The sequence below is a fragment of the Bos indicus genome, chromosome 19 (assembly GCF_029378745.1).
Source record: "Bos indicus isolate NIAB-ARS_2022 breed Sahiwal x Tharparkar chromosome 19, NIAB-ARS_B.indTharparkar_mat_pri_1.0, whole genome shotgun sequence".
Taxonomy (NCBI): domain Eukaryota; kingdom Metazoa; phylum Chordata; class Mammalia; order Artiodactyla; family Bovidae; genus Bos; species Bos indicus.
The window spans coordinates 47,036,905-47,061,489 of record NC_091778.1 but is presented as its reverse complement, the minus strand read 5'-3'; the positions used below and the strand labels follow the sequence as shown (position 1 = coordinate 47,061,489).

The following is a 24,585-nucleotide window of genomic DNA, read 5'->3' as shown; positions in this document are numbered from 1 at the left end:
GACATACAGACACACACACATCCTCCCACCTGCCCCCTGAACACCCCTCCTCTCCCCTGGGCTCACAGAAGACCCCCAATAGTGAGCCTACCTCCCTGCCTCACTCCCTCCCCAACTGCAGGAGCTCAGGGCCCGTGGTTTAATGAGCTGCCTCACCGGCCCTCATCCCTGTCCAGCTAATTAGTGGTCACTGCAAATTGTGCCTGAACCATCTACCAAGTCCTTTTACATCCACAATGATACTTCATTTTCTGTGGGGCAGGTGTGGCTGTCCCTGACGAGGAAGCTGAGGCCCCGAGAGGTGAAGGGATAAATCTGTCTGGAAAGATGGCTGCCTTATTCCCGGGACAACCTTTGCCTCTTACATCCCTGGGGACTCTGTATCACTCTGATTCCAAAATTTCAGCCTACTTGGGGACAGTAGCATGGGCTCCATGGAGGGCTGACCCTTCTTCAACTAACACCCCCACACAATCACTGTGCTCCCTCCCTTGAGGTCAACACCCTCCCTGTGGATTTAGAGTCAAGAGACCTGGCGTCCAGCCCCAGTTCCACTGTGTTGCCATGGGCAAGTCACTTGACCTCTCTGTGCCTCAGTTTCCTCACCTGTAAGACTGGCATAATAGCCTCCCCATCTCCCCAGGCTTACAGGATGCAGGGTATGTAGGAGTCCTTTGTAAGCAGCACAGCTTGCTCCAAGAGGGCAGGGATTTTGTTTTATTCATTGCATTTAAATTTGCTGAATACGTTAATAGGTTACATTATGTTTCAGGTCTACAACCTGAAATAGGTCACGTTGATTGATTTGAACTTGGTGATTCTCATTTAGTCAAGGGTTGGAGGCTAGACGATTGTTTCCCTAGAGATTTGATTTGTGAAGGGCTAAGAAGCATCTGGGGGTTTGGGGTAGGGAAGGATGGAAATCAGACCCTCCTCCCAGTTGTCAGGACATGGGAGCCTGGTGACCTGCAGAGCTCTGTCTCCCTGACCTCACGGGAGACTCCTCTCCACATCAACACCCCTGCTCCCTGCTCTTTATTCCTGGGGTCTCCCCTCCCTGGGACTCTCTCTTACCTCCCTCCACCCTCCATGGGGTCTCGGCCCCAGCCCATTTGCAAACAGTTCTGCAAAATCCACTGCAGAACTATTAGGGGAAACAGTGACCAAAACCTCCAGCCCTGTCCAGGCAAGACAGTAAGCACTCACATGAGTTATCTCACAACAGGAGGTCCTGAGAAGGAACTCAGAACTCACAAGTGACCACCAACCAGAAGAATTCAAGAAAATCAAAAGGAGAGAGAAGACAGATGCCAGTCCATATGTCCTACCAACATCCCAGAATCCTTCTTGCTGGAATCCATCGTGGTTGAGCAATGTGTGTGCCACCAGCAAGGACCCTGAGTCAGATGGATTGGCCCCAGACGACCGGGAAACTAACCCCATCACCATAAAATCTGGGACTGCAAGCCATGTGGCAGAGCAGTTCTCCTGGGTTCCCTTACCCTGCTGCTCTCTGCCGGGGTGCCCCTTCCCAATACAGTCTCTTGCTTTTTCAGTACATGTGTGTCCTTGGACAATTCATTCCCAAGTGTTGGAAAAGAACCCACTCTTGGGCCCTGGAAGGAGTCCCCCTTCCTGCAATAGGACTTCAGACAGAGACGCATAGATCTGGAAGTAGCCTAAGCCATGTCAGAGGAAAATGGGATTGGGAGAGAGGTAGGGGCTTGTCCGAGTCCCACAGTGAGCAAGTTTCAAATTTAGACCCGAGCCAGGGTGGTGGCCAACGCCACCGGCAAGCATTTGCAGCCTTCACTGGCAGGGCTAGGACTAAGGTGAGAAGGGCAAGGAATTCCTTTCAGGTGCAGAATATAAGGGGTGGAGGCTGAGCACCAAAAATCTTAGTAGTTAGATACATAATGTTTTAATGCAATATTTTTAAAATTCTTCATCAATGCCATATAGATGGCTAACAAACACATGAAAAGATGCTCAACATCACTTATTATCAGAGAAATGCAAATCAAAACCACAATGAGGTACCATCTCATTCCAGTCAGAATGGCTGCTCTCAAAAAGTCTACAAACAATAAATGCTGGAGAGGGTGTGGAGAAAAGGGAACCCTCTTACACTGTTGGTGGGAATGCAAACTAGTACAGCCACTATGGAGAACAGTGTGGAGATTCCTTAAAAAACTGGAAACAAAACTGCCTTATGATCCAGCAATCCCACTGCTGGGCATACACACTGAGGAAACCAGAATTGAAAGAGACACGTGTACCCCAATGTTCATCGCAGCACTGTTTATAATAGCCAGGACATGGAAGCAACCTAGATGTCCATCAGCTGATGAATGGATAAGAAAGCTGTGGTACATATACACAATGGAGTATTACTCAGCTATTAAAAAGAATGCGTTTGAATCAGTTCTAATGAGGTGGATGAAACTGGAGCTTATTATAGAGTGAACTAAGCCAGAAAGAAAAACACCAATTCAGTATACTAACGCATATATATGGAATTTAGAAAGATGGTAACAATAATCCTGTATGCGAGACAGCAAAAGAGACACAGTTATATAGAACAGTCTTTTGGACTCTCTGGGAGAAGGTGAGGGTGGGATGATTTGAGAGAATAGCATTGAAACATGTATATTATCATATGTGAAACGGATCGTCAGTCCAGGTTTGATGCATGAGACAGGGTGCTTGGGGCTGGTGCACTGGGATGACCCTGAGGGATGGGATGGAGAGGGAGGTAGGAGGGGGGTTCAGGATGGCGAACACATGTACACCCATGGCTGATTGATGTCAATGTATGGCAAAAATCACTACAATACTGTAAATTAATTATCCTCCAAAACAAATAAATTAATTAAAAAAATTCTACATCAATGCAAAAAATTCCATGATAAACAACATATAAAAAGCTTTTTTTTTTTTTTTTTTCAGGCAGGCTCACTACCAGTGCTGGGTCCTATTGGAACCTGGGGTAAAAGGAAAAATCAGTGATAACATTAAAATATTATTTATCTTGATGGTGTGATTTTGGGCAGCTTTTTAAATCCCATGCTTGAGAAAAATGTCTCACTTGCCTGACCCTAGTTCCGGCCTTGTTGCTCATGTATTTTCTCCCCAGACTGGCCCCCACCCACTAGCCCAGACTCTCCCCAGCCCCCACTGGCACCACCCACCTTCCGACTCCTGTCTGATGACAAAGGCAGATCCTGATCCCTTCTCTCCCACCCTACATTCCAAGACAGAACCGAATACTCCCCACTCCTGGTCAGAGCCTGCCCAACCCCCTGGCCTCTGGCAGGAAGTCCCCGGCTCCCGCATTCACCCTGATGGTTCACCCGCTTTGTCCCCTCAGTGCTGAGCCTAAGCCCGCAGTGGGCTTTGTTGATTCCCTCACTGGCACACTCCACCTGTCACATCATGAGGGTCTTTCGGATCTAACTGGGCCAAGCTCCGGGCCCCAAGCTCACCCTGGCCCTGTGCCCCCATCCCATGCCCAGAGGTTGGCCTCGGCCAACAGAGCTGGGGTCAGCTACCTTGCTCCTGGGACCCAGGAGTGATTAGAACAAACCCAGTCACCTCTCTGGTCCTGTGGAACTCCCAACATTTTATTAATCAGTCATTAAACTTCACGGTCCCCAGAGAGATGGCAAATTATCTTTACCCTCATTTTCCAAATGAAAAACGCAGAAGCAAGAGAGAGGTGGAGGCCACCAGGCCCGCCAGTGGCTCCTGCAGGCTGAGTGGAGAGCAGCGTCCATGCTGGCAGACCTGCTGTCAGCTGGGCACAGTCAGCGGACACCCGGCTGTGAGCTGTCCCCCGGGAGGGCTGCTCCCCTGGGATGGCCAGAGACCTCTTCTAGAAGCGGACTAGGGACCCCTAGCCCTGGCTTGTCACTCACCCCTGCCTCTGCCACCTCCCAACACGGACACATGTGTACACACACACACAGAATGGAAATGGGGCTCCCATAGCCAACTCAGCCACAGGCAAATTAAAGAAACCGGTAACACCCTGTATAAAAATATCAGCCCTGCTTCCTGGCATTCTACCGCTATCCTAAGCCTGAAGCTGCGCTTTGTGCTTTGGTCTTTCAGTTCTTCCTTGAAAGCATGCCATGTTTTATTCACACTGAATTGCTTATGGTTTCCCAGCACACGGGGTCCTGCTGGGGTCTGCCCACTCCTCACCCTGGCTCACCCCTTCCCCTGGTGAACTCTGCAGCCCTCAAACATCAGGCCCAGAGCCCCGCCTCTTGGCAGCATCTCCCCGACCCTCCAATGCCAAGCAACTCTGTGCCCCATCCATGCACCCAGCTCCCCTCCATACACACACTGCTGCTGCTAAGTTGCTTCAGTCGTGTCCGACTCTGTGCAACCCCATAGACGGCAGCCCACCAGGCTCCCCCATCCCTGGGATTCTCCAGGCAAGAATACTGGAGTGGGTTGCCATTTCCTTCTCCAATGCATGGAAGTGAAAAGTGAAAGTGAAGTCGCTCAGTCGTGTCTGACTCCCAGCAACCCCATGGACTGCAGCCCACCAGGCTCCTCCATCCATGGAATTTTCCAGGCAAGAGTCCTGGAGTAGGGTGCCATTGCCTTCTCCATACACACACTAGACCCTGGCAATTGGAGAGCTCAGACTAGTCCCAAATGCATGGAATTGCCTCTATAAAAGCACTTACGCACCAGGGTTCTAATTAGATAGCAAATACACCAGCCAGAAGGTCTTAGCCTCGAATCTTAATGTCTTGGGGTTCAACAAGGAGTGGGCAAATCCAGATTCATCACGAAACCAAAGCAAATGCCATGGCACAACACCCGTCCTTGGCTGGCTGCCTATAACCTCGATCCTCACCTCTCATGGATGTGCTGGTTCACAAAGTCATTTTCTCCCAAAAGAGGGCTGGGTTTGCATTATGCCAAGAAAAAGGCTTCTTGAAATTCCCCAACCAGTTTCCCCTCTCAGGAAATCTCGGCTCTGTACAGAATCTGGATCTAAGCCACCTCTGGCTCCGCGGAAGGGTTTGTCACGCTCCTGGCTTATTCCTGAATCATACTTTCATGAAAAGTGCAGAGTTTTCCTGTGTACTTCCTTCCACCATAACACGGATCTCCTCTTCAACATTCACTAGTTTTCCAACTCTGCCAACAGGATATTATTACACTGTAGGGGCAGACAGGCCCCTGGAGTTTCAAGGATGTTGCTTGCTTTCTTCTAAAGCTGAGAGTTTTTAATCTGGGGCCCACAAACACACAAGGCAGGGTGAGGGGCATGAAACCCTGTGATTAAATGCAGAATGCTACGTGTAGGGACTTCTTTTGTGGTCCAGTGGCTGGGACTCTGAGCTCTTAATGTAGGAGGTTCGGGTTCAACCCATGGTCGGGGAACCAGACCCCAAATGCTGCAACTAAAAGGTGGTCCAGTGATTAAGACTCTGTGCTTCCACTGCAGGGGCTACAGGTTTGATCCCTGGTCAGGGAAGTGCTGCGTGCCATGGGGTGCAGCCAACAAAAAAGAACCCTCAGGCCGCAACTAAGACTCGGTACAGCCAAATAAAAATTTTTTTAAAAGAAGAATGTTGCATGTAAGGCCAACGATTTTCGGGGGAGGGTAAAGAGCTTTCTCCACTGCTCAGTGAAGTCTAGCACCCCAAAATATGGCCAGAGCATGTGATGAGCAGGGTCACATCAGAGGCCTGGGCCTCACCAAACTGGACACGTCATCCTCTCCCAAAGTTACCGATAGTGGCTTTGACCTAAGAACCGCTGCTTTCTTGGGCGCCCCTGTCATCAGCCCTGGCCACTGGCTCCTCCTTTCAGAACCATTTTTGACAAACCAAGTTTTCAGGACTTTGTGAGGTGGGAGAGAAAACCAAAATGGGACTGAGGATCTGAAGCTGGCGGGCGCTAAGCTCACTCACGAGGTAATGCACCCGCCTGGCAGCCCCGAGGCCCCAAAATAAAACCTGTACCTCAGCTGCAAATCTCTCCACTTGCTAAAGAGCCAGACCTTGAATGTTAAATCTGGGAAGGCCAAGGGCATGCTGTGGCTTAATCACAGCATCACATAAAATGACACGGGGTCCCTGACATGGGAGAAGCATTGAGCTCCGGAGAGCAGACAGGGCAAGTCTCCTGCTCCCCATTTCAAAGGGGTTGTGGCTCAGCAGTAAAGAATCCACTGGCCGATGCAGGAGGCGCAGGAGACCCGGGTTCAATCCCTGGGTCAGAAAGATCCCCTGGAGGAGGAAATGGCAACCCACTCCGGTATCCTTGCCTGGAGAATCCCATGGACAGAGGAGCCTGGTAGGCTATAGTCCATGGGGTTGCAAAGAGTCCGACACTACTGAGCAACGGAGCACGCACGCACACGCACGTACAGTTGAACTGCTTTTAGTGCTGAGTGGAGGTTGGGGTTCAGTAAGCAGGCGTTCTGGGTCTGTCTTTCAAGTGGATGAAAGATGGAGGAAGAGAGATCAGGGCAGGGCATGGGAAGAAGGGATGCCGAGGAGAGGGAGGGCGAAGGAGCCCGTGGAGAGGGCGGGTGGGCAGGCCGGAGTCTGACAGCTGCCCCCTCCAGGCTGCTCCAGCTGCTGCCCATGCCCCACCCCCTGGCCAGCGCAGTGTGGCTGGAATTGAAGCTGCCACCCCCAATTCCCAGTGTGACTTTGGCATAAAGGTTAATCACACCCAGAAAATGCTTATTAGAGACCGTAAATAACTACGCTGCTGAGGCTCAGTTTGGTCTTTAAGAGACAGAAGCACAATTTCCTTTGATGGGATGATCTGGTAATTAACCTTTCAGGGAGAGTCCTGAAGGGCCACTGGAGGCAACAGGCGCCACCCTCACCTCTCCAAAGTTCAGGAGGAGCAAGGAGAAGGGGGTCAGCCTTCCCTCCCCTTCACAACCTCTGATGCTCAGCCTGGGAGAGCCCCAGAGGCCCCCAGAAAACCTCTCCTAGGGGCCAGGGACTGAGATGGCTGTCCAGCAGAATCACAGCTTTAGCATTTGAGAGTGGTCTTCCAGCGAGATTCTTCCCCCTTCTTCTGGGCTCTGAGCCCAGTCCTGCCACTGTCTGTGTGGGCAAGTCACCTCACCCCTCTGGGCAATACCCTCTTCCTTACCTGCATTACAGAGATGGAGACCACCTGACTGGTGGGGAGAATAATGAGAGAGATGCTTTCTGGAATTTAAAGACTCCTACAAGTGCCCATAAGGGTTTCCCAGGCGCAGCAGTGATAAAGAATTCACCTGTCAATGCAGGAGGCACTAGAGATGTGGCTTCAATCCCTAGGTCGGGAAGATTCCCTGGAGAAGGGAGTGGTAACCCACGCCAGTATTCTTGCCTGGGAAATACCATGGACAGAGGAGCCTGGTGGGCTACAGTCCATGGGGTTGCAAAGAGTTGGACACTACTGAGTGACTGAGCGCGCACACGCACACACACACACACACACACACACACACACAAAGTGCCCGTGGAGTCACAATCATGACTGGGTCACTCTAGGGCCCTAGAATCTTTCTTGGTTACGGACAGGGTTGGAGTAGAACAAGCTGTCCTGGTGTTCCTCCCAGGCCCTGGGGGAGGGGCTGCAAAGGAAAAAAGGGGTTTTCAGCTTAAAAGGAAAGTTGTTTTGATTTTTGTCTTGTTTTTTTTTAAACCATCCAACTAAGTGATCGCACCGAGCTCCTTGTTGAACTGGGATTCTACATTCAAGCAGGCCAGGATTCCTTGATTTGAAGAAAAGGAAACGAATCTAAAAGAGGCGGGGAAGGACACATAGACACACACACAGACACAGATACACACACACAAAGGAGAATGGCAAGGCAGGGTGTGCATGAGTGCAGGGGGATTACAGGAGGGGTCAGCACAAGGCGACGATGTGGGCAGGCTTCTGGGGGGAGGTGAGCTGGAGGATGGCAGAGCGGCCACAGACTGTGAGAAGGAGACAGAGGGCTTTCCAGGCGGGGGAGGGGGGTGGGGGGAGGTCCTGAGCTTTTGGGGCAGCACAGACCACCTGTGGAAGGGCTCAGACTCTAGGCTGAGATGGATCCACCAGACCCGAAGTGCGGAGGTGGATTCCTGAGCATCAGCTTGTCATAGCTGGTCAGTTTCATCATTTGTAGGTACAGAGACCCAGAGCAGAAGAGTTGTATGCTCAGTGGAGACCCTTCAGTAACTGGGGGAAGAACCTGGGCCTGGCTGCCTTCCCTGGCCCAGGAGACTGTGGCAGATCCTGACTTGGGGCCAAAAGCTGCCCAAGTGAGGCCGAGACTGCAGCCCTCCCTGGAGGCCACCAGAGGCAAAAGACCCTCAGCGAACACTGCCGCCTGCTGGCCAAGGAAGGAAAGCCCACTCCTCCTGGGTTCTGGGGTCCCCTGGCTCCGCAGCCCAAATATCTGACCATCCTGACTGCTTTGCTCTGTGCTATGGTCTTTTTCAGCTGTACTGAAATGACATATAACATTGTATAAATTTAAAGTATACATGATGATTCGATACACATATATATTGCAAAATGATTACCACAATTAGTTAACACATCTATTATCTCACATAGTTACAACTGTGTGTGTGTGTGTGTTAGAAACTATTAAGATCTACTCTGTCAGTAATTTCAAATACTCAACACAGTATTGTTAGCTACAGTCAACACGCTGTCCTTGCACCCCCAGGATGTATTCATCTTATAACTGGAAGTTTGTATTTTTGACTACCTTCACCCATTCCCACATCTCCATTTCACTCATGGCAATCACCAATCTGCTCTGTTTCTCTGAGTTTGAATTTTTTAGATTCCACATATATGTGAGATCATAAGGTACTTATTGTTTTTTGTCTTATTTCACTCAGCATAATGCCCTCGAGGTTCATCCATGTCATCACAAATGGCAGAATTTCCTTTTTATGTCTTAATAATATTCCACATTTTCTTTATCCATTTATCCATTGACAGACACTTTTGTGTTTCCGTATCTTAGCTATTGTATTGTTGTTCAGTGACTAAGTCGCATCCAACTCTTCGCGACCCCCTGAACTGCAGCTTGCCAGGTTTCCCTGTCCTTCACTATCTCCCAGAGTTTGCACAAACTCATGTCCATTGAGTCAGGGATGCCATTCAGTCATTTCATCCTCTGCCGCCCCCTTTTCCTCTTGCCCTCAATCTTTCCCAGTAACAGGGTCTTTTCTAATGAGTTGGCTCTTCGCACCAGGTGGCCGAAGTACTGGAGCTTCAGTATTAAGTCCTTCTAATGAATATTCAGGGTTGATTTCCTTTGGAATTAACTGGTTTTATCTCCTTACTGTTTGCTGTCCAAGGGGCTATTATACACAATTCTGCAATGAACACAGGGATTCAGATATCTCTTCAAGGTAATGATTTCATTTCCTTTGGATACATACCCAGAAGTGGAACTGCTGTATCATATGGTAGTTCTATTTTTAATTTTTTGAATAAACTCCATACTATTTTTCATAGTGGCTGTACCAATTTACATTCCGACCAACAGTGCACTGAGGTTCCCTTTTCTCCACATCCTCCCTGGCACTTATCTTGTCTTTTTTGTAATACCCACTCTCAGATGTGAGATGATACTTATTGTGTTTTTTATTTGCATTTTTCAGATTTCATTGGATTATTTGCAGGGCTCACTTTTATCTGGAGGGGTGCTTTTGCTATTGAGTTGTATGGGTTCCCCTTATACATTTTGGATATTGACCCTTCATCAAAGCTGTGGTTTTTAAGGTAACAGCCTGTTTTAAGCAAAGCCAGGAGAAGAAAATCTAAATATGAAGAAGAGGAGGGATCATAAATCAAGATTTCTTTAGAAACCTGGCTCTCCCGTTGGACTTAAAAATCAGGATCTGGTGTGCAGGAATAAAACATATGCGCAATCAACTCTTCGGAAACCTGTGTGCCTACAGGGGATATATCTGTAGAGACAGAATGACAATACGGGGGAGGTGCAGAGCCCACACACAGTTGTGAGATTTCTGCCCTGCACAGAGGTGCCAAGTAGAGGGGTCTCTGGGGGCTGGAATTGCAGGGTGCACATCAGCAGAGCTGGGACCCCTGGGGGTGGGGTGCATTTTCTGATTCATGCAGTAGTGCTCTAAAGACTAGCCTGAGTGAAACCAGACTTGGGACAGAGGGTGGTGATGCCGGATGCCCCTTCTCAACCCTCTCAACTGACCCAGGACTTCTGCCCCTCCCCATCACTCTTCCCCACTCCATTCTGCCCCAGGTCAGCTCCTTCCCCAATAGCCTCTGTCTAGGACAGCCACACCCTCAAAGCAAAGAGCCTGTGCTTTCCCCAAAGCCGGTGAGCAGTGAAAGATTATTCTATTCTAGGCCATTGAGAAATAATTTATTGTTACATTTAATTAACTTAAATTGCTGTTGTGCAGAGAGGAATAAAATGGAAAGGAAAATCTCCTGCCTACATTTCAGGGAGTGGGGCACACCTGGGGGCTCCTGCCTCCAGGCCTTCTCCCTGGGGCCCTGGGCTCAGGATGCACCTGCCCCACTACCCCCGCTACCCTGGACGAATCCTCCAAAAGAGGAGGTACAGATTTCCTTTCCCTCTTGACCTCTAGCTCCAGGGCATAGCCTGGCTCCCTGTGGAATTGAGGGGTAGACACCAGTACAGCCCTGTCAGCTGGGGGCTCAGGAAGGATGCATCTCGGTTCTGACAGGGCAGTGGAGCTCGCTGGGGCTCTGATCCAGCCCCTGCCCCGGGAGCCGCTCCCAGACACCAGGAATCCATCCCTGAGTGGGTGGGAGAGGCATCTGCTACACGGGGAGACAGAGCCGAGGTGCTGGGGACGGCGCGGAGACATCAGCCACGCAGGTGCCACTATCAGCGTGCTCTCGCTCGGCCCACTCTCTGACAAGTGTGAGGTGAGGGAGATTTCGGTGTCGGCAGGAAAGGGTTGTCCTTTAAGAAGCTGCTTTTTAAAAGAGACGTGAACACATATATTACCATACGTAGAACAGATGACCAGTGCAGGTTCGATGCATGAAGCGGGGCACTCAAAGTCGGTGTTCTGGGACAACCCAGAGGGGTGGGCTGGGGAGGGAGGCGGGAGGGGCGTTCAGGGTGGGGGGACACATGTGCACCCATGGCTGATTCATGTCGATGTATGGCAAAAACCACCCCAATATGGTAAAGTAATTAGCCTCCAATTAAGATAAATTAATTAATACAATTTAAAAATTGAGGAAAAAAAGACGTGAAGCGGTGTGTGTGGAGGGGAAGGCAGCATGAAATCATCAGACGGATGACAATTAATTTCTGTGAGAAAACCGCTCAAGGGTCCGAGGCTGTTTTTTCCTGGAGAAGTGACTGCCTTCCAAGGCCATGAGGGGTGGTTTAAAGGGGGCTGCTGAACCACCCAACCCCACTCAGCAGGGAGATTCAGGGCAGAGATCAGCAATAATCAAATAATCCTCCATAAGACGGCCAATGGCCCTGCCTGTTTCTCTATCTGTAAAAGAAGTGAATTAGACAAAATTGGAAGTTTCAGACCGGTGCCTGGCAGCCAGGAGAGAGAAAATTCTGTTTCTCGGGCTTTCCCTTAGAGATCTGGGCCTGCGGGGAAATCTGGGGGTGTCTCTAGTTTTTCCTGTTCTCCAAGTGATTCTGAAACTTCACCAGGATTGAAAGAGAACTGCGCCGGCCCAGTGGCTCTTCACGGGGGGCAGTTCTGTCCCCTGGGGGACGGGAGGCAATATCTGGAGATATTCTGGGTTGCCACGACTAGCGGAGAAGGCAATGGCACCCCACTCCAGTACTCTTGCCTGGAAAATCCCATGGACGGAGGAGCCTGGAAGGCTGCAGTCCATGGGGTCGCAAAGAGTCGGACTCGACTGAGCAACTTCACTTTCACTTTTCACTTTCATGCATTGGAGAAGGAAATGGCAACCCACTCCAGTGTTCTTGCCTGGAGAATCCCAGGGACAGGGGAGCCTGGTGGGCTGCCGTCTATGGGGTCGCACAGAGTCGGACATGACTGAAGCGACTTAGCAGCAGCAGCAGCAGCCACGACTAGGAGAGGCTACCAGCATTTCATGGTGAGAGGTCAGCAACGCTGCTTAGCATCCTCAGATACACAGAGCAGCCCCACAACAAGGAATTTGTTGTTGTTGTTGTTGTTTAGTCGCTGAGTCACATCTGACTCTTTTGCGACCCCATGGACTGTAGCCCGCCAGACTGCTCTGTTCCTGGAATTCTCCAGGCAAGAATACAGGAGTGGGTTACCATTTCCTTCTCCAGAGGATCTTCCTGACCCAGGGATTGAACCCATGTCTCCTGCATTGGCAGGTGGATTCTTAAACACTGAGCTATCTGGGAAGCCCAACAAGGAGTGGTCCTTAATGTCAGTGGTGCTGAGCAGGGGAAACTCTGGGCTGGAGGGTTTTGCAGCTCCCTCTCAGTTCTGGAAGTCCTCACCTGCAGGCCCATCATGGAAGTTGGGAATGTGGAAGGAAGATGGTTACTGGGAGGAGAACCCTGGAGAATGGGAGGACAAAAGTGGGGATCCTGCGGGACAAGAAGAGGCTGCGATCTCACTCTGTGGACTTGGACTGGTCATTCCCCCACCTCCTAGCCTCAGCCTGAAGGCAGGAGACTGGCAAGAATGACCCCTCTTGACCAACGGATGGGAGGTCCTTCCGCTCACTGCTGTCCTGACACAGCCAGGCAGCCACCTGTGGGTGCAATCAATGCTGGAGATCAAGCAGCACAGGGAGGACATGGACGGATGCAGCATTTCCCAGAGCCAGTGGGCAGGGACCTGCCAGCCTGTCCCCCAACACCCGGTCCAGTTCCTCGAAGCGGGAGACAGAGCTGACCCTGCAGAAATCGCGCTCCCTTATCTTGGGTGAGCCCAGCCATAAGGGCTAGAACCAGCATGGGGCTAAGTCCTACAAGCTGTGGCGTGAGCCCACCACAGAGGAAGGGCTTCCCTCGTCTCACCTAAGCTCTGTGAGTGTCATGTGTCGTCCCCCTCCCTGCTCCCCTCCAACCTTGGTGGGTGATAAAGGTGCAGGTTGATGAGTAAGAACAAGGCAGGAGAGAGGCCCATCCAGAACCTGCCGAGTGGTAAGGGCTCTGAATGACGAAGGTTTCCACCCTCCCAGACAGGGGTTCTTCCTACTTCTTCCTACTTGGCAGCCCAGCCCAGTGGCTACAGCACTGAGTCTTCCAGTAGGAGGAACACAGGGGCAGGGCTGGTTGGCAGCCAGACTCCCTTGAAAAGTGAACCAGGGATTCTGGGCTGTGCATCCTGGCCCCAAAGAGGGCTTTAGATCAGCGCTGCTGAAAGAGTGGTGGGGACTGGTGTGGGGCTGCAGACTGCTACAGAGAGTGACATCTGGAAACGTTGGTGTGAAGTTGTCTTTGCCGTGATCTCACTGAACAGGGTCTAGACCCAGTTCAGACATTGTCCAGCTCTGCAGGAGAGTCGTGTGGTACAGGCTGCATGGTCGTCATGCACAACAAGCCCAAGTGCCATGGATCGAAAAGACCCACACGGTTCTTCCCCATAGCTGGCTTGAGAAGCCCCGCTTTAGCTGGGGGAGAGAGTGCAATGGCCAACTCATCAGGGAAGGCTCCATGGAGGAGGAGAGTCTTAAGTACCTGTTGGGCTCAGCATTAAGGGGAGGAGTGGGTAGGGGGTGAGGGGGACAGTGGAGGCGGGGGAGGGATCTCACCGGGAAAGCAGCAGGTCCCACTCAGGAGCTTTGGTGGGGTCAGGCCCCTTGCCACACAGGCATTTCCTCCTTAATTCTCCATCGTGGTCCAGAGGAGGGCCAAGCCCAGAGAGGCTGTGGGACTTGCCCAAGGTCAGCCAGCCAGGCCTCCTGCCTCCTCAACTTTAGGGACAGTTGAGGGAGACTCCCTTAGGGGTGCTCTGCTTCTCAGGGGTGCATGTGTGCCACTGCCTAGGCCCAGAGTTTCACAGCCTGGCAGCAGCATTCATGGTAAGACCACTGAGGCCCAGCAACCTAGAGAGAAAGACACCAAAGCTGCCCCACCCCCACCCACAGGGAGCTGGAGGGGAGGGATGTGGATTGAGAGATGGGATCCCATGATTGGAGCCAAGAATGGGCCCACTCCCTTTCACCTGTGTCCTCTGCCACCTCTGCCTCGCCTGGCTATTCCTGCCTCTTAACCAGCAGAACTGGGACAACGGCAGGGAGGGAGCCCCAGGCTGCTCCCAAACCTCCTTCCCAGCCCCCTCCTTGGGGACTAAAGCACCCTGACTTGCTCTCTCAAGACCCCAGGTTCTGAGAAGGTTCTTGCTTCTCTGTCCTCAGTTCAGTTCCAAACCTCCCTCTGGCAATGTCTCCTACCAGCCCTGCCCAGAACCCCTCATGGAACAAAATGCTGTCTGTGCTTTTACACGTGGACAAGAGCCTCTGGTGCTATGGGGATCAGGGATGGAACACAGGGCAGGACCAGAATCGTTAAATGTTACTAAGTGATGCCAACAGTGTAGCACTCGATAAGCCACCGAGTCATAAATGCACATGCAGAGCCAGGGGTATTTATCCATCTAGCTTGCCATTTCTGCCTCCTGTCGCCATAGCACCTCCACGCACACAGATAAACGTTCATTGGGGAGTGGGAGGGGGAAGATGCCCTCCACTAAATTCAGTGTCTATTGTATGCCTGCAGTGCTTGGAGTACTGGGCTAGGTGCTGGGGACGCAGTCCTTTTTGTTTTTGATTTTCAAGGGAGTCCTCCTGGCCGAGGCAGAGCTCAGAATCTACAGGGGGACAAGGGCTCCAGTTAGATGAGAGACCAGGGGTCCATGTGGGGTCTGGTTGGTAAATGTTTTGAGCATCCTGTTGGGGAACACACCAAAGAGTTGCAGGTCCCCTGTTGTTGGGGAGCCCAGGCTCTGCCATGAGCTAGAGGCTCACATGAGGGGCAGGGAGAGCAAGCAAAGGACCAGTGAGATTAGCCTGGAGGGCTTCCTGGAGGAGAGGGTAGTGATGGTTCAGAAAGAATTTGGTGGTCCTGTTAGACAGGACTGGTGCAGACAGACTGGGGAACAGGGCTTCCTTGGTGGCTCAGTGGTAAACAATCTGCCTGCCACTGCGGGAGACAAGGGTTCGATTCCTGCTCTGGGAAGACCCCACATGCCATGGCTAAGCTCACGTGCCACAATTTTTGAGCCTGTGCTCTACAGGCCAGGAGCCACGATTATCAAGCCCATGTGCCACAACTACTGAAGCCTGCATGCCCTAGAGCCTGTGCTCTGCAACAGGACAAAGCACTGCAGTGAGAAGCCCGTGCATCACAACTAGAGAGCAGCTCCCGCTTGGCGCAACCAGAGAAAGGTCCCTAAGCAACAAAGACCCAGCAGGGCCAAAAGTAAAACTAGTAAATAATAGAATAAATAAATGTGCACGTGCGCCAAGATGGTTCAGTCATGTCCGACTCTGTGCAACCCATGGACTGCAGCCCGCCAGGCTCCTCCATCCATGGGATTCTCCACACAAGAATACTGGAGTGAGTTGCCGTGCCCCCCTCCAGGGAATCTCAAAATTATATTAAAAAAAAGACTGGGGAACAGAAGCCCTAGAAGGAGGAACAGTATGGCCAAAGGCAGGCGAGTGGCAGAAATGAGTCTTCTGTGGAGGTAGAAAGGAGGGAGGGCTGGGGCAGAGGCCCGGAAGAGCGGGTGGGAAGGTGCGGGGGTATCTGGTTCTTTCACACTTGGAGTAGGACAGGAGGACTCCGTGGGGTCGTGCGTGTGGACACTGGCACAGAGGGAGCTCAGTGAACGGTGCATCTGGCCTGAGAAGTTGGACAAAGTGAAAGGAAAAGGAAGGAGGGGACAGGCAGGAACTCAGCCCAAGTCCAGGACACAGGCCTCCCTCCATGGACCACCTCTGGGCCTCCCAGCCATGCATGAGTGGCCTAAGGCATGGCCACAGAAATGGTCCAACCTACTGCCCACTCCCACTGTTGACCCCATGGTCCCTGGAGGCCCAGCTGCTCTTTTGGGTGCCAGCCCTCCAGCCCTGGCCCTGAGTAGGTGGGTGCCGCATGCCTGTCTCACTGGTTTGACTGTACAATAGCCTCTGAGGGGGTAGCAATTGGGGGGATGCTGTTACTAATGCTGCAAAGGACTCCTGGAGAATCCCAGCAGTGTGTGTGTGTGTCTGTGTGTGTGTGTGTGTATAAGAAAGAGACGGACTGCACACTGGGGACCAGTTAGAACCTCAAAGGCAACAGGCTTTGTTCCTTCTGAACTGGGCGCTGGGAAGCCCAGCCCAGGGGGTGCTGGAGGGTATGGGGTTGCTCCTTCCCTTGGGCAGGTAGCTGCAGCCTCCACACAGAGTGACTCAGAGCATCCTGACCCTGGTGCCTGAGGAAGGTGTTCCCTGCAGCAGGTTAGAGAGGGTGAGGGTAATTCTTGTAAGAAATGAGGAAGGGGGTTTCCAATAAAAGCCATCTCTGGCCTCAGTTCTCCTGGCTGCTAAAGAGTAAGCACGAAGCTAGAAAGGCCAAAAAAACCATGCACTTCTTTGCTTCACCTCTTTCTCTCTCCTTTTCTCCCTCTCTCCCTCCCTCTCTCTCCTCTTTTCTCCCAACCTTTCTGTCCTGATCTCTCCCTCTCATGCCAACTTTAGCCAGCGGTTTCCATCTCTACAACATCTTTGATTTCTCTCTGTCTGCATGTTCGAATCTTACATAATAAAATTGTCGATCCTGAGCCGGCCCACGGGTGCCCAGCTGGGCCTTTGTTTCTGCCTGTGGGGTCAAGGCCCTCAGTGCACGGGGACATTCTGCTCCTTAGATAGCCTGGGACTTTCCTTTGACCCTTCCCCAGGGTAGCCAAAGCCCTCCGTGGCCTAGTTTCTGTCTCCAGCCTGCACTGTTCAGCCCTCTGATCCCTGGTCCTTCCTCTGTACCCCACCCAGCTCTGTCTGCACAGTGGGGGGCTGCTGCAGGAACAGCTGGGGCCTCTGGAAACCACTGAACCCTTCACACACCTGCCAAGGAGACTGGGGAGACACAAATCAAAGCTGGGGAAACCCTCTCTGTCAATGGAAATGTCACAGCCATCTCTTGACCCAGCCAGTCACCCTGGGTAGCCTGCCCTCCAGCTCTTCAGCTCCATGGACCTGGCAGGGATACTGAACAATACGTTGTCCCAAAGACCTGACCTCCCAGTGCTTAGAGGTTCAACTAAGTCTCCCACAGTGCCTCCAGGTAGCCCTGCTACCTCTTAAAACTCACTATGGATGGGCTCCAAATTGTAGTCTGCTCAGGAAGATCCCCTGGAGAAGGAAATGGCAACCCACTCCAGCATTCCTGCCTGGGGAATCCCATGGACAGAGGAGCCTGGCAGGCTACAGTCCATGGGGTCGAAAAAGAGTTGCACATGACTTAGCGACTAAATAACAGACTAGAACAAAAGAGGCCTCCCTGGTTCTTCAGGCACGGAAGCAGCTGGACCAGTCTGGTCAGTTTCTGTCCTGGGCTTTGACCTAGGCATCCTGGCTCCTGGCCACACTGGCTGGAGGATGGGAAGTGACTGCCAGGTGAAGGGGAACAGGTGTGTACCCCCACAAACCCCACCTCTAGGCACCTCGCTGGGGCTGCTCCCTGGGGCCGGCAAACCCAGAGGTGGGACTGGGATATTACTTGTGTTTATAGGGAAGATGGAGCATCCACAAAACACTTCATCTGTCCCTAAAGTGGCTTCATGGCTTCTGGGTGGGGAGCTGCCAAAAAACACATTCAGTGAAAGCTTGTGAGTCGGTGGTTCCATCTGTGTCGAGGGGACCCATCGCCCAGACCTGCATCTCCCCCCACCCACTTCACAGGAAAAGGAAGGGCACATCCATATTCCCCCAAGTCTTCCTCTTTCCCTTCCTCCATCCCTCTCCGACCTTCCAGTTTCTTAATGTTGTGGAAGCTGACACCAACTACTCTCAAAAGAAATGTTTAATAATCTGTTGCTTAATAGAATCCAGCTAGTTGTTTTCAAAATAATTGTTTGCACCAGTGAGTTAATCATTTTGTATTATCCTCCCTATATGTCTCTAGCCTTATTGTCAAATATTTTCACGTCAGAGATACTCAGAGGGCCAACAGCAGGCACCTCCATCCTTTGCCCTTCTAGCTTGGCTGAGGGCAGGGGCCCCATCCCTTCTCCCCAGGGACTGTGAAGAAGACGTGGGGCTGGAGAAGATTGTACATTGCTAAGCATTCCTTCCTCTACCTCCCTTTCCCTCACCACTCCTCCTTTCGCTGTTATTCCTTGGATTGATAAAATTCAGTAAAATTTTATTAAGTGACTATTACAGTTAAAATTTATTGAGGACTTACTGTGTGCCAGACAATGTGCAATTGGGCTTAATTTCACACTTGGTATCTCATGAGTCATTATGATGATCCCATAAAGTAGTTTTCCTCTTAAAAAAATTTTTTTAATATTTATTTATCTTTGACTGTGCTGGGTCTTCCCTGGTGGTCCAGTGGCTAAGACTCCATGCTTCCAATGCAGGGGACCCCAGTTCAATTCTTGGTCAGGAAACTAGATCCCACAGGACGAAATGTAAAAATCCCACATGCTGCAACAAAGACCCAGCACAGCCAAATAAATACCAAAAAATAAAAAGTATGCAATGATGCCACTTCCAACAGACTCTGCTGACAGCGGTTCTGGAAGATCTAAGCAGAAAGGAGTTATTTGTAATTAACAAATTCACCCATTGAAGATAAAACTGTAGCTAAGACTTGGCCTTAGCTCTGAAGTGGGTCTTTGTTGTTGCATGGACTTTCTTCAGTTGCAGCGAGCGGGGGGACCACTCTTCGTTGCAGTACGAAGGCTCTCATTGCGGTGGCTTCTCCAAATCACCAGGGGCTACATTGGCTGCTTGGTGCTTCCTTTTCCTTTTCTTTTAAAAATAACCATAGTGGGCTTAGGGGGCAGTTTCCATTTTTTCTGCATCAGAGATGGCTTTTCCGCTAGGGTGGTTTTGGCATCTCTCAGTCTGTCTGGACATGACAACTGCATCTCGTGGGAACAGCAGCGGGTCCTCTGTGATCACACAACACTACACTGAAGGAAGCAGCAACAATACTATCCAGCCAGCCAACAAACATTCGTGAAACGCTTACTACGTGTGGTTTATTCTTAGGCCCAGCTGTGAAGGGTGGAAGGTGCAAAAATGCTAGATGCTGAATGTCCAAGAGGTTTTCCTGGTTGTTTTTTTCCCACATCAGCTCATTTTCTACGAAGAGCAGTCAACTTGCAGCTTTTTCTGAAAGCAAACTCTGCACCAAGAGCTGGTCCAAGCACTTTGCAGGTGTTGATGCATTTCATCCTTATCTCAACCGTATGAGTTCGGTATTGCCTCCATTTGACACATCTTTCACAGAGACATGAAATGTAAGAGGGAATCTAGTCAAATACTCCCGTTCACAGAGAAACTGAGGCTCAGAGAGGAAAACTGACTTACTTGAAGCCACACAGGCATAGCTGTGAATGATGTCAGGTTTGCTGACTCCAAGGCTGAAGGTTTTTCCACCCCAAAAGCTGCTAAAAATGATCAACCCTGTGCCTAACCCCTTCCTTCTAGGTCACATCACAGCTGGGGCTCAGGCCCATGGGCTCATAAGCATTGTGGGCACTTGGGATGCTGCCAAGGGGCACCTTCACCCTCTAAACTCCTCCTTTGCAGCTGAATCCCACTGGCTGCTGATGCTTTCCAAGGAGCCAAATGTTAGAGAGGGTGAGAAATGGATTTTCCACTTGAGTTCATCCTCACTGGTCGTTGGTCAGTGTCCTGCTCCTGCTCAGTCACACAGTTCTGTCCAACTCTTTGCAACCCCATGGACTGTAGCCCGCCAGGCTCCTATCCATGGGATTCTCCAGGCAAGAATACTGGAGTGGGTTGCCATTCCCTTCTCCAGGGGATCTTCCCAACCCAAAGATCAAACCCTAGTCTCTTGTGCCTCTTGCATTGACAGGCGAATTCTTTACCACTGGGAAGCCCCTATGGGTGTTCTGCTGCTGCTGCTGCTGCTGCTAAGTCCACAAATCTATGCCTTCCTTAAGAACTGGATGGACCCAAGACATGCCCCTACGCAGGGCTGGGCATATCAAATCCTGACGGCTCCCCTCTCCTCCTCTGTCCCTGGACTGTGGCCATGCCAGCTGTCTCCATGCCCCACGGCTCACTTTAATATATACATATATATTTATTTGGCTATGCTAGGTTTTAGTTGCAGCATGCAGGATCTTCAGTCACAGGATGCTAACTCCTAGTTGCAGCATGTGGGATCTAGTCCTATGACCAGGGATTGAACCTGGGGCCCCTGCATTGAGAATCTTAGCCACTGGACTACCAGGGGAGTCCCCGACACGGCTTACTTTTTTGCCCTCATTTCCCTTCTGCCCAGGCTCCCCTCAAAACCTGGCTCCACATTATTTGTCAAAGAAGCAATTGGGAAATGGCCCCGAAGTGCCTGGATACAGACATGGCAAAAGAGCCTCCCCTCACAGGGAACACAGAGATGTTGAGGTTCTCCCTCTCGAGGCCTTGGAACAACATGGGACGGACTTGGGCTGCAACAGTGAGAGGACTTTCCCAAGGCCACAGCTGTGACCAAATGTGTGCTTGAAAAAAAAAAAAAATGCTTGCAGAGATTATTTTCAAAATGGCAACAATAGCTGTGTTAGGAGGGAGAGATTGTAATAATTTTCCCCTCTGGTTTTCAAACTTTGTGTAATACTGCTAGATTGCTTTTATGATAACAGCCATGAAACCAGCTCTCTCCGTGGAACTCACTTTCCCAAATAGCCCACCAGGCCTTGCTTTCTCCACTTCTCACACTCAACCAAACCCGCTGTTCTGAGTCACACTCGAGTCTCCCTTTGAGGACCTGTGGCTGTTGGGTTGGAGATTCAGGGTGCTCGGTCCCTGGCCCTCCCCTGGGGGTAGAGACCATATTTTACCTGTCCCCTTGGCATCCACACAGATTCATGCTCATCCTCTCTCCCTCACTGACATATACAAGGCCCCTCCCATGCACACGCACATTCTCACTCACGCACATGTGCACACACTCTCCCCCAGTTCTCTGTAATCGGTACAGTGTGATGCTCACAACAGGGGCCCCAGAGCGGATCCTTCCCACCTTTCCTAATACTGGCTGACTTGTTGAGGGTTAGAGCCGAATATTGGATGAACCCCACCTAGATTCGGGTTTCCCTGGTGGCTCAGCGGTAAAGAATCTGCCTGCCAATGCAGGAGACGTGGGTTCGATCCCTGAGTCAGGAAGATCCCCTGGGGAAGGAAGTGGCAACGCACTCCAATATTTTTTGCCTGGGAAATCCCATGGACAGAGCAGCTTGGCGGGCTACAGTCCATGGGGTTACAAGAGTCAGACAACGTAGTGACTAAACCACCAACCACGACCACCCACCTAAGTTCAGATGTTCATACTGACAAAACTACCTGAGTTATCTCTCATCTGGCAGAAGTCAAGGAGATTTTAGTGGCTTCAAATATTTTCTGGTAAAAGCTAACAAGAGAAAGTCTTAGAGTTGAAGTGCCTGAGTTTGAATTCTGGCTCCACCATTCACTGGCAGCATGACCTTGAGCAAGTTACAGAGCCTCTCTGTGCTCAGGAATAATTTCGGCTTCCCAGAGCTGTTAGGAGGACAGTATGACTTAATATTTGCAAAGCAGGTAGAACACTACCCAACAAGTTGTACATGCCATATAAATAAAAGAAGAAAGTAATTATTTAAATGAAACTGCATTAGCTGACCATTCATTCACTGCATCTTACTCATTCAGTACAAGTTTACTGAGCACCTACTGAGCTCATTAGGCCAGACATAAAGGGCACACATCCCACGACCTAGCAAGAAGCACACACACACATACACACACACAACGACAACAATAGGAGAAAATTTTTTTTCTTTTAGAAAAGCATCATAATTCTAAGCAGAAATTTGCACATGATTCAAAGAAAGTCGAGAGAAAGATCATTTACCTATTACCATATAAACTCAAAAACAAAAACCTACGGTTCAATCCTTTGAATCTGTTTGAAACCTTGAATTGTTTCTGTTTTGTAAATTTAGACCCATTGGTACACCCAAGAGCGACTTCTCTTTCACTTTTCACTTTCATACATTGGAGAAGGAAATGGCAACCCACTCCAGTGTTCTTGCCTGGAGAATCCCAGGGACGGGGGAGCCTGGTGGGCTGCCGTCTGTGGAGTCGCACAGAGTCGGACACGACTGAAGCCACTTAGCAGCAGCAGCCTTTGGGAAAATATTCCCGTTCAGTGCCACCTATTCTGGATGTTTTTCCTCCTGCTTCCCTACCTGGGTCTCCCTGATCACCCAGAAAATAAATTCTGGGTTCGCCCCTAGTCCCAGTTAAGGCGTGGGGGAGGGGATATGGGTTTAATCAGACCAACCTTTACTCATTTTTAAAAAACTAACAACTATTCGGGAGAGGGACAAAGAGACTAGAGGAAACCTAGGTAACTAATAACGTCTCAATTGATGACCAGGCAGCAGTTGCATTTTTAAATCTTGGTGGTTTAACTCAAGTCACTTTGTGTGCTACATACGTACAGCTGGTTTAATAACTGATGGAAAAATGGAAATCAGTCAATCCGCACCCCTCCCCCAAATCCATTCTTTTGCGTGTAATCGCTTTTTAAATGCGCTGAATCCCGTCAAGCCGCTGTCTGTGCTCAGGCTGTCCACTCTGACCCTGCGGAGTCGGGATCGTCAGACGACAGCCTCACACGGCTCCTGGCGGCGGCGCCGAGGCCCACCCACTCCTCTCTCCTGCTGCTGCCTGCGCGCCTACACCCCGCAAGGCGAACCGCTTTGGGAATCGCCCGGGACCTGCAAGGGGCGGCCGTCACTAGCTGCGGGCCGGGGTGTCGACCCCCCCAGACCTTCCTCGGGGCCCAGGGGGAGCCCTCGTCACCCCCGAACTTCAGCGACAGACATGAGATCTGTCCGGGCGAGAGATCTGTCCGGACGTGAGATCTGGCGACTTTCCTAAAGTCCGGGAGCAGGAATCGCGTCGCCAGAGCCCGGACAGGAGCAAGCAGGCACAGGGACCCGCGAGTGCAAAGGACCGGAGACCGAGCGCTGCGATCCCGCGGGCTGGCCGGCAGCGGTGGCGACGGCGACGGCGGCGGAGGAACGGTAACTACCGCCGGATGCTCGGTCGGCTCTCCGGAGATTGCGATATTGATCCAGGGCTCGCAGGCGCGGGGGACATTTATCTCCCCGGACTTTAAGGGGCAGGAAGGAGCTCCCAGGAACAGGGCGGGGGCGCGCTGGGGCAGATGGGGAATCTTCCGCCCCCTCCCGAGCTTTTTGTCCCGGGACCCGGGTCTACACGGGACGGGTGGGAGGAGGAACCCTGAGTCGGTTCCCAAAGCCTAGAGCGATTCCCCTCGCAGAGCTTGCTGCCCGGGTGGGCGGACCCCCCCCCGACCCCCACCCCCCAACACCAGCCAACATCCCCGCAGCTTCGCCACAATGATTTCTTTCTTTTTTTTTTTTTTTTCCCACCTGAGTTCTCCCCTTACCGCTCAACGCCGGCTCCAGAGGTCCAAGAAGAGGGTGTTGGCCTGCCCCTTAAACCCTGGCCGCCCCCGGACCTGGGCACAGTTCTGCTCAGTGACACCCAATCACACCCTCCGCATCACACCCACTGCCCACGGAGCCAGCCCTGCGCGCCCGGAACTGGGGGCCCCCGGTGCTCGAGGGCTGACTGGCTCGCTCTTACCTTGACAAGCCGGAGCTGCGGGCACCGTCCCATCCTCGGGCTCGCTCGGTCACCGTGCTGGATGCCTGGGTCCCCGGGACATCCCGGCGGGGGCGGGCTCGGGCTGCGCGGGGTGGGCACCGAGCTTCTGTGTCGCCGCCGGTGGCGGAGGTGCCCGGTTCCGCGCTCTCCGGCTCCGCAGCCCGGCCCGGAGGGCTCTCGCTCTCCCCTTCCCGGGCAAGTCCAGCCGCCGCTTCCTGACTCAGCCCGGCCCGCGGCCGCCTCTCGCCCGCCGCGAGCCCGCCTCGCCCCCGCCGTCTCCCCCTCAGTCTGCGCGGATACTCGCCGCGGCTCCCCGCCCCCTCGCCTGGGCGTCCCTTCCCCTCCTTTCCTCTGCCCTCCCCTCCGCTCCCTCCTCAGCGCCTCGCCCCTCCGCTCCCTCCCCCGCCCCGCCTCCTCTGCCCCGGCTCGTTCCGCGGGCGGCTCCCCGCGCCCTAACGGCGCTGACCCCCTTTCCTCGAGCCGGGTTTGCGGCAATCGGCGGGGTGCACTGGCAGCGCTGGCGGCCGCCGCAGCCTGGGGAGAAGCTGGGGCGGGGGGTGGGGGGGTGGTGTGGGAGAGGAGGCAGCTTCCCTCCTTCCGCCGGATTTCAGGTTGGGGCCCGAGGAGTCCAGGAGAGTCCGAGGGGGTCCTGGGGGGCTCAGGTGAATCTATAAGAGAGAAGCTATTGGAGGCTGGGGAATAGGGCAGCCCGGACTGAGCAGTGCCGCCGCG

General features: G+C 52.1%; 1 protein-coding gene across 1 annotated transcript in view; it reads right to left on the bottom strand.

Moving 5' to 3' along the window:
- CRHR1 (corticotropin releasing hormone receptor 1) overlaps positions 1-24,148 on the bottom strand; it is a 53,407-nt gene extending 29,259 nt beyond the window's left edge. Inside the window, exon 1 of the mRNA XM_070773674.1 lies at positions 23,833-24,148. Within this exon, the coding sequence (XP_070629775.1) occupies positions 23,833-23,865 (33 nt within the window). The 5' untranslated portion in view covers positions 23,866-24,148. The remainder of the gene's footprint in view (positions 1-23,832) is intronic.
- Between the last annotated feature and the right edge of the window lie 437 nt (positions 24,149-24,585).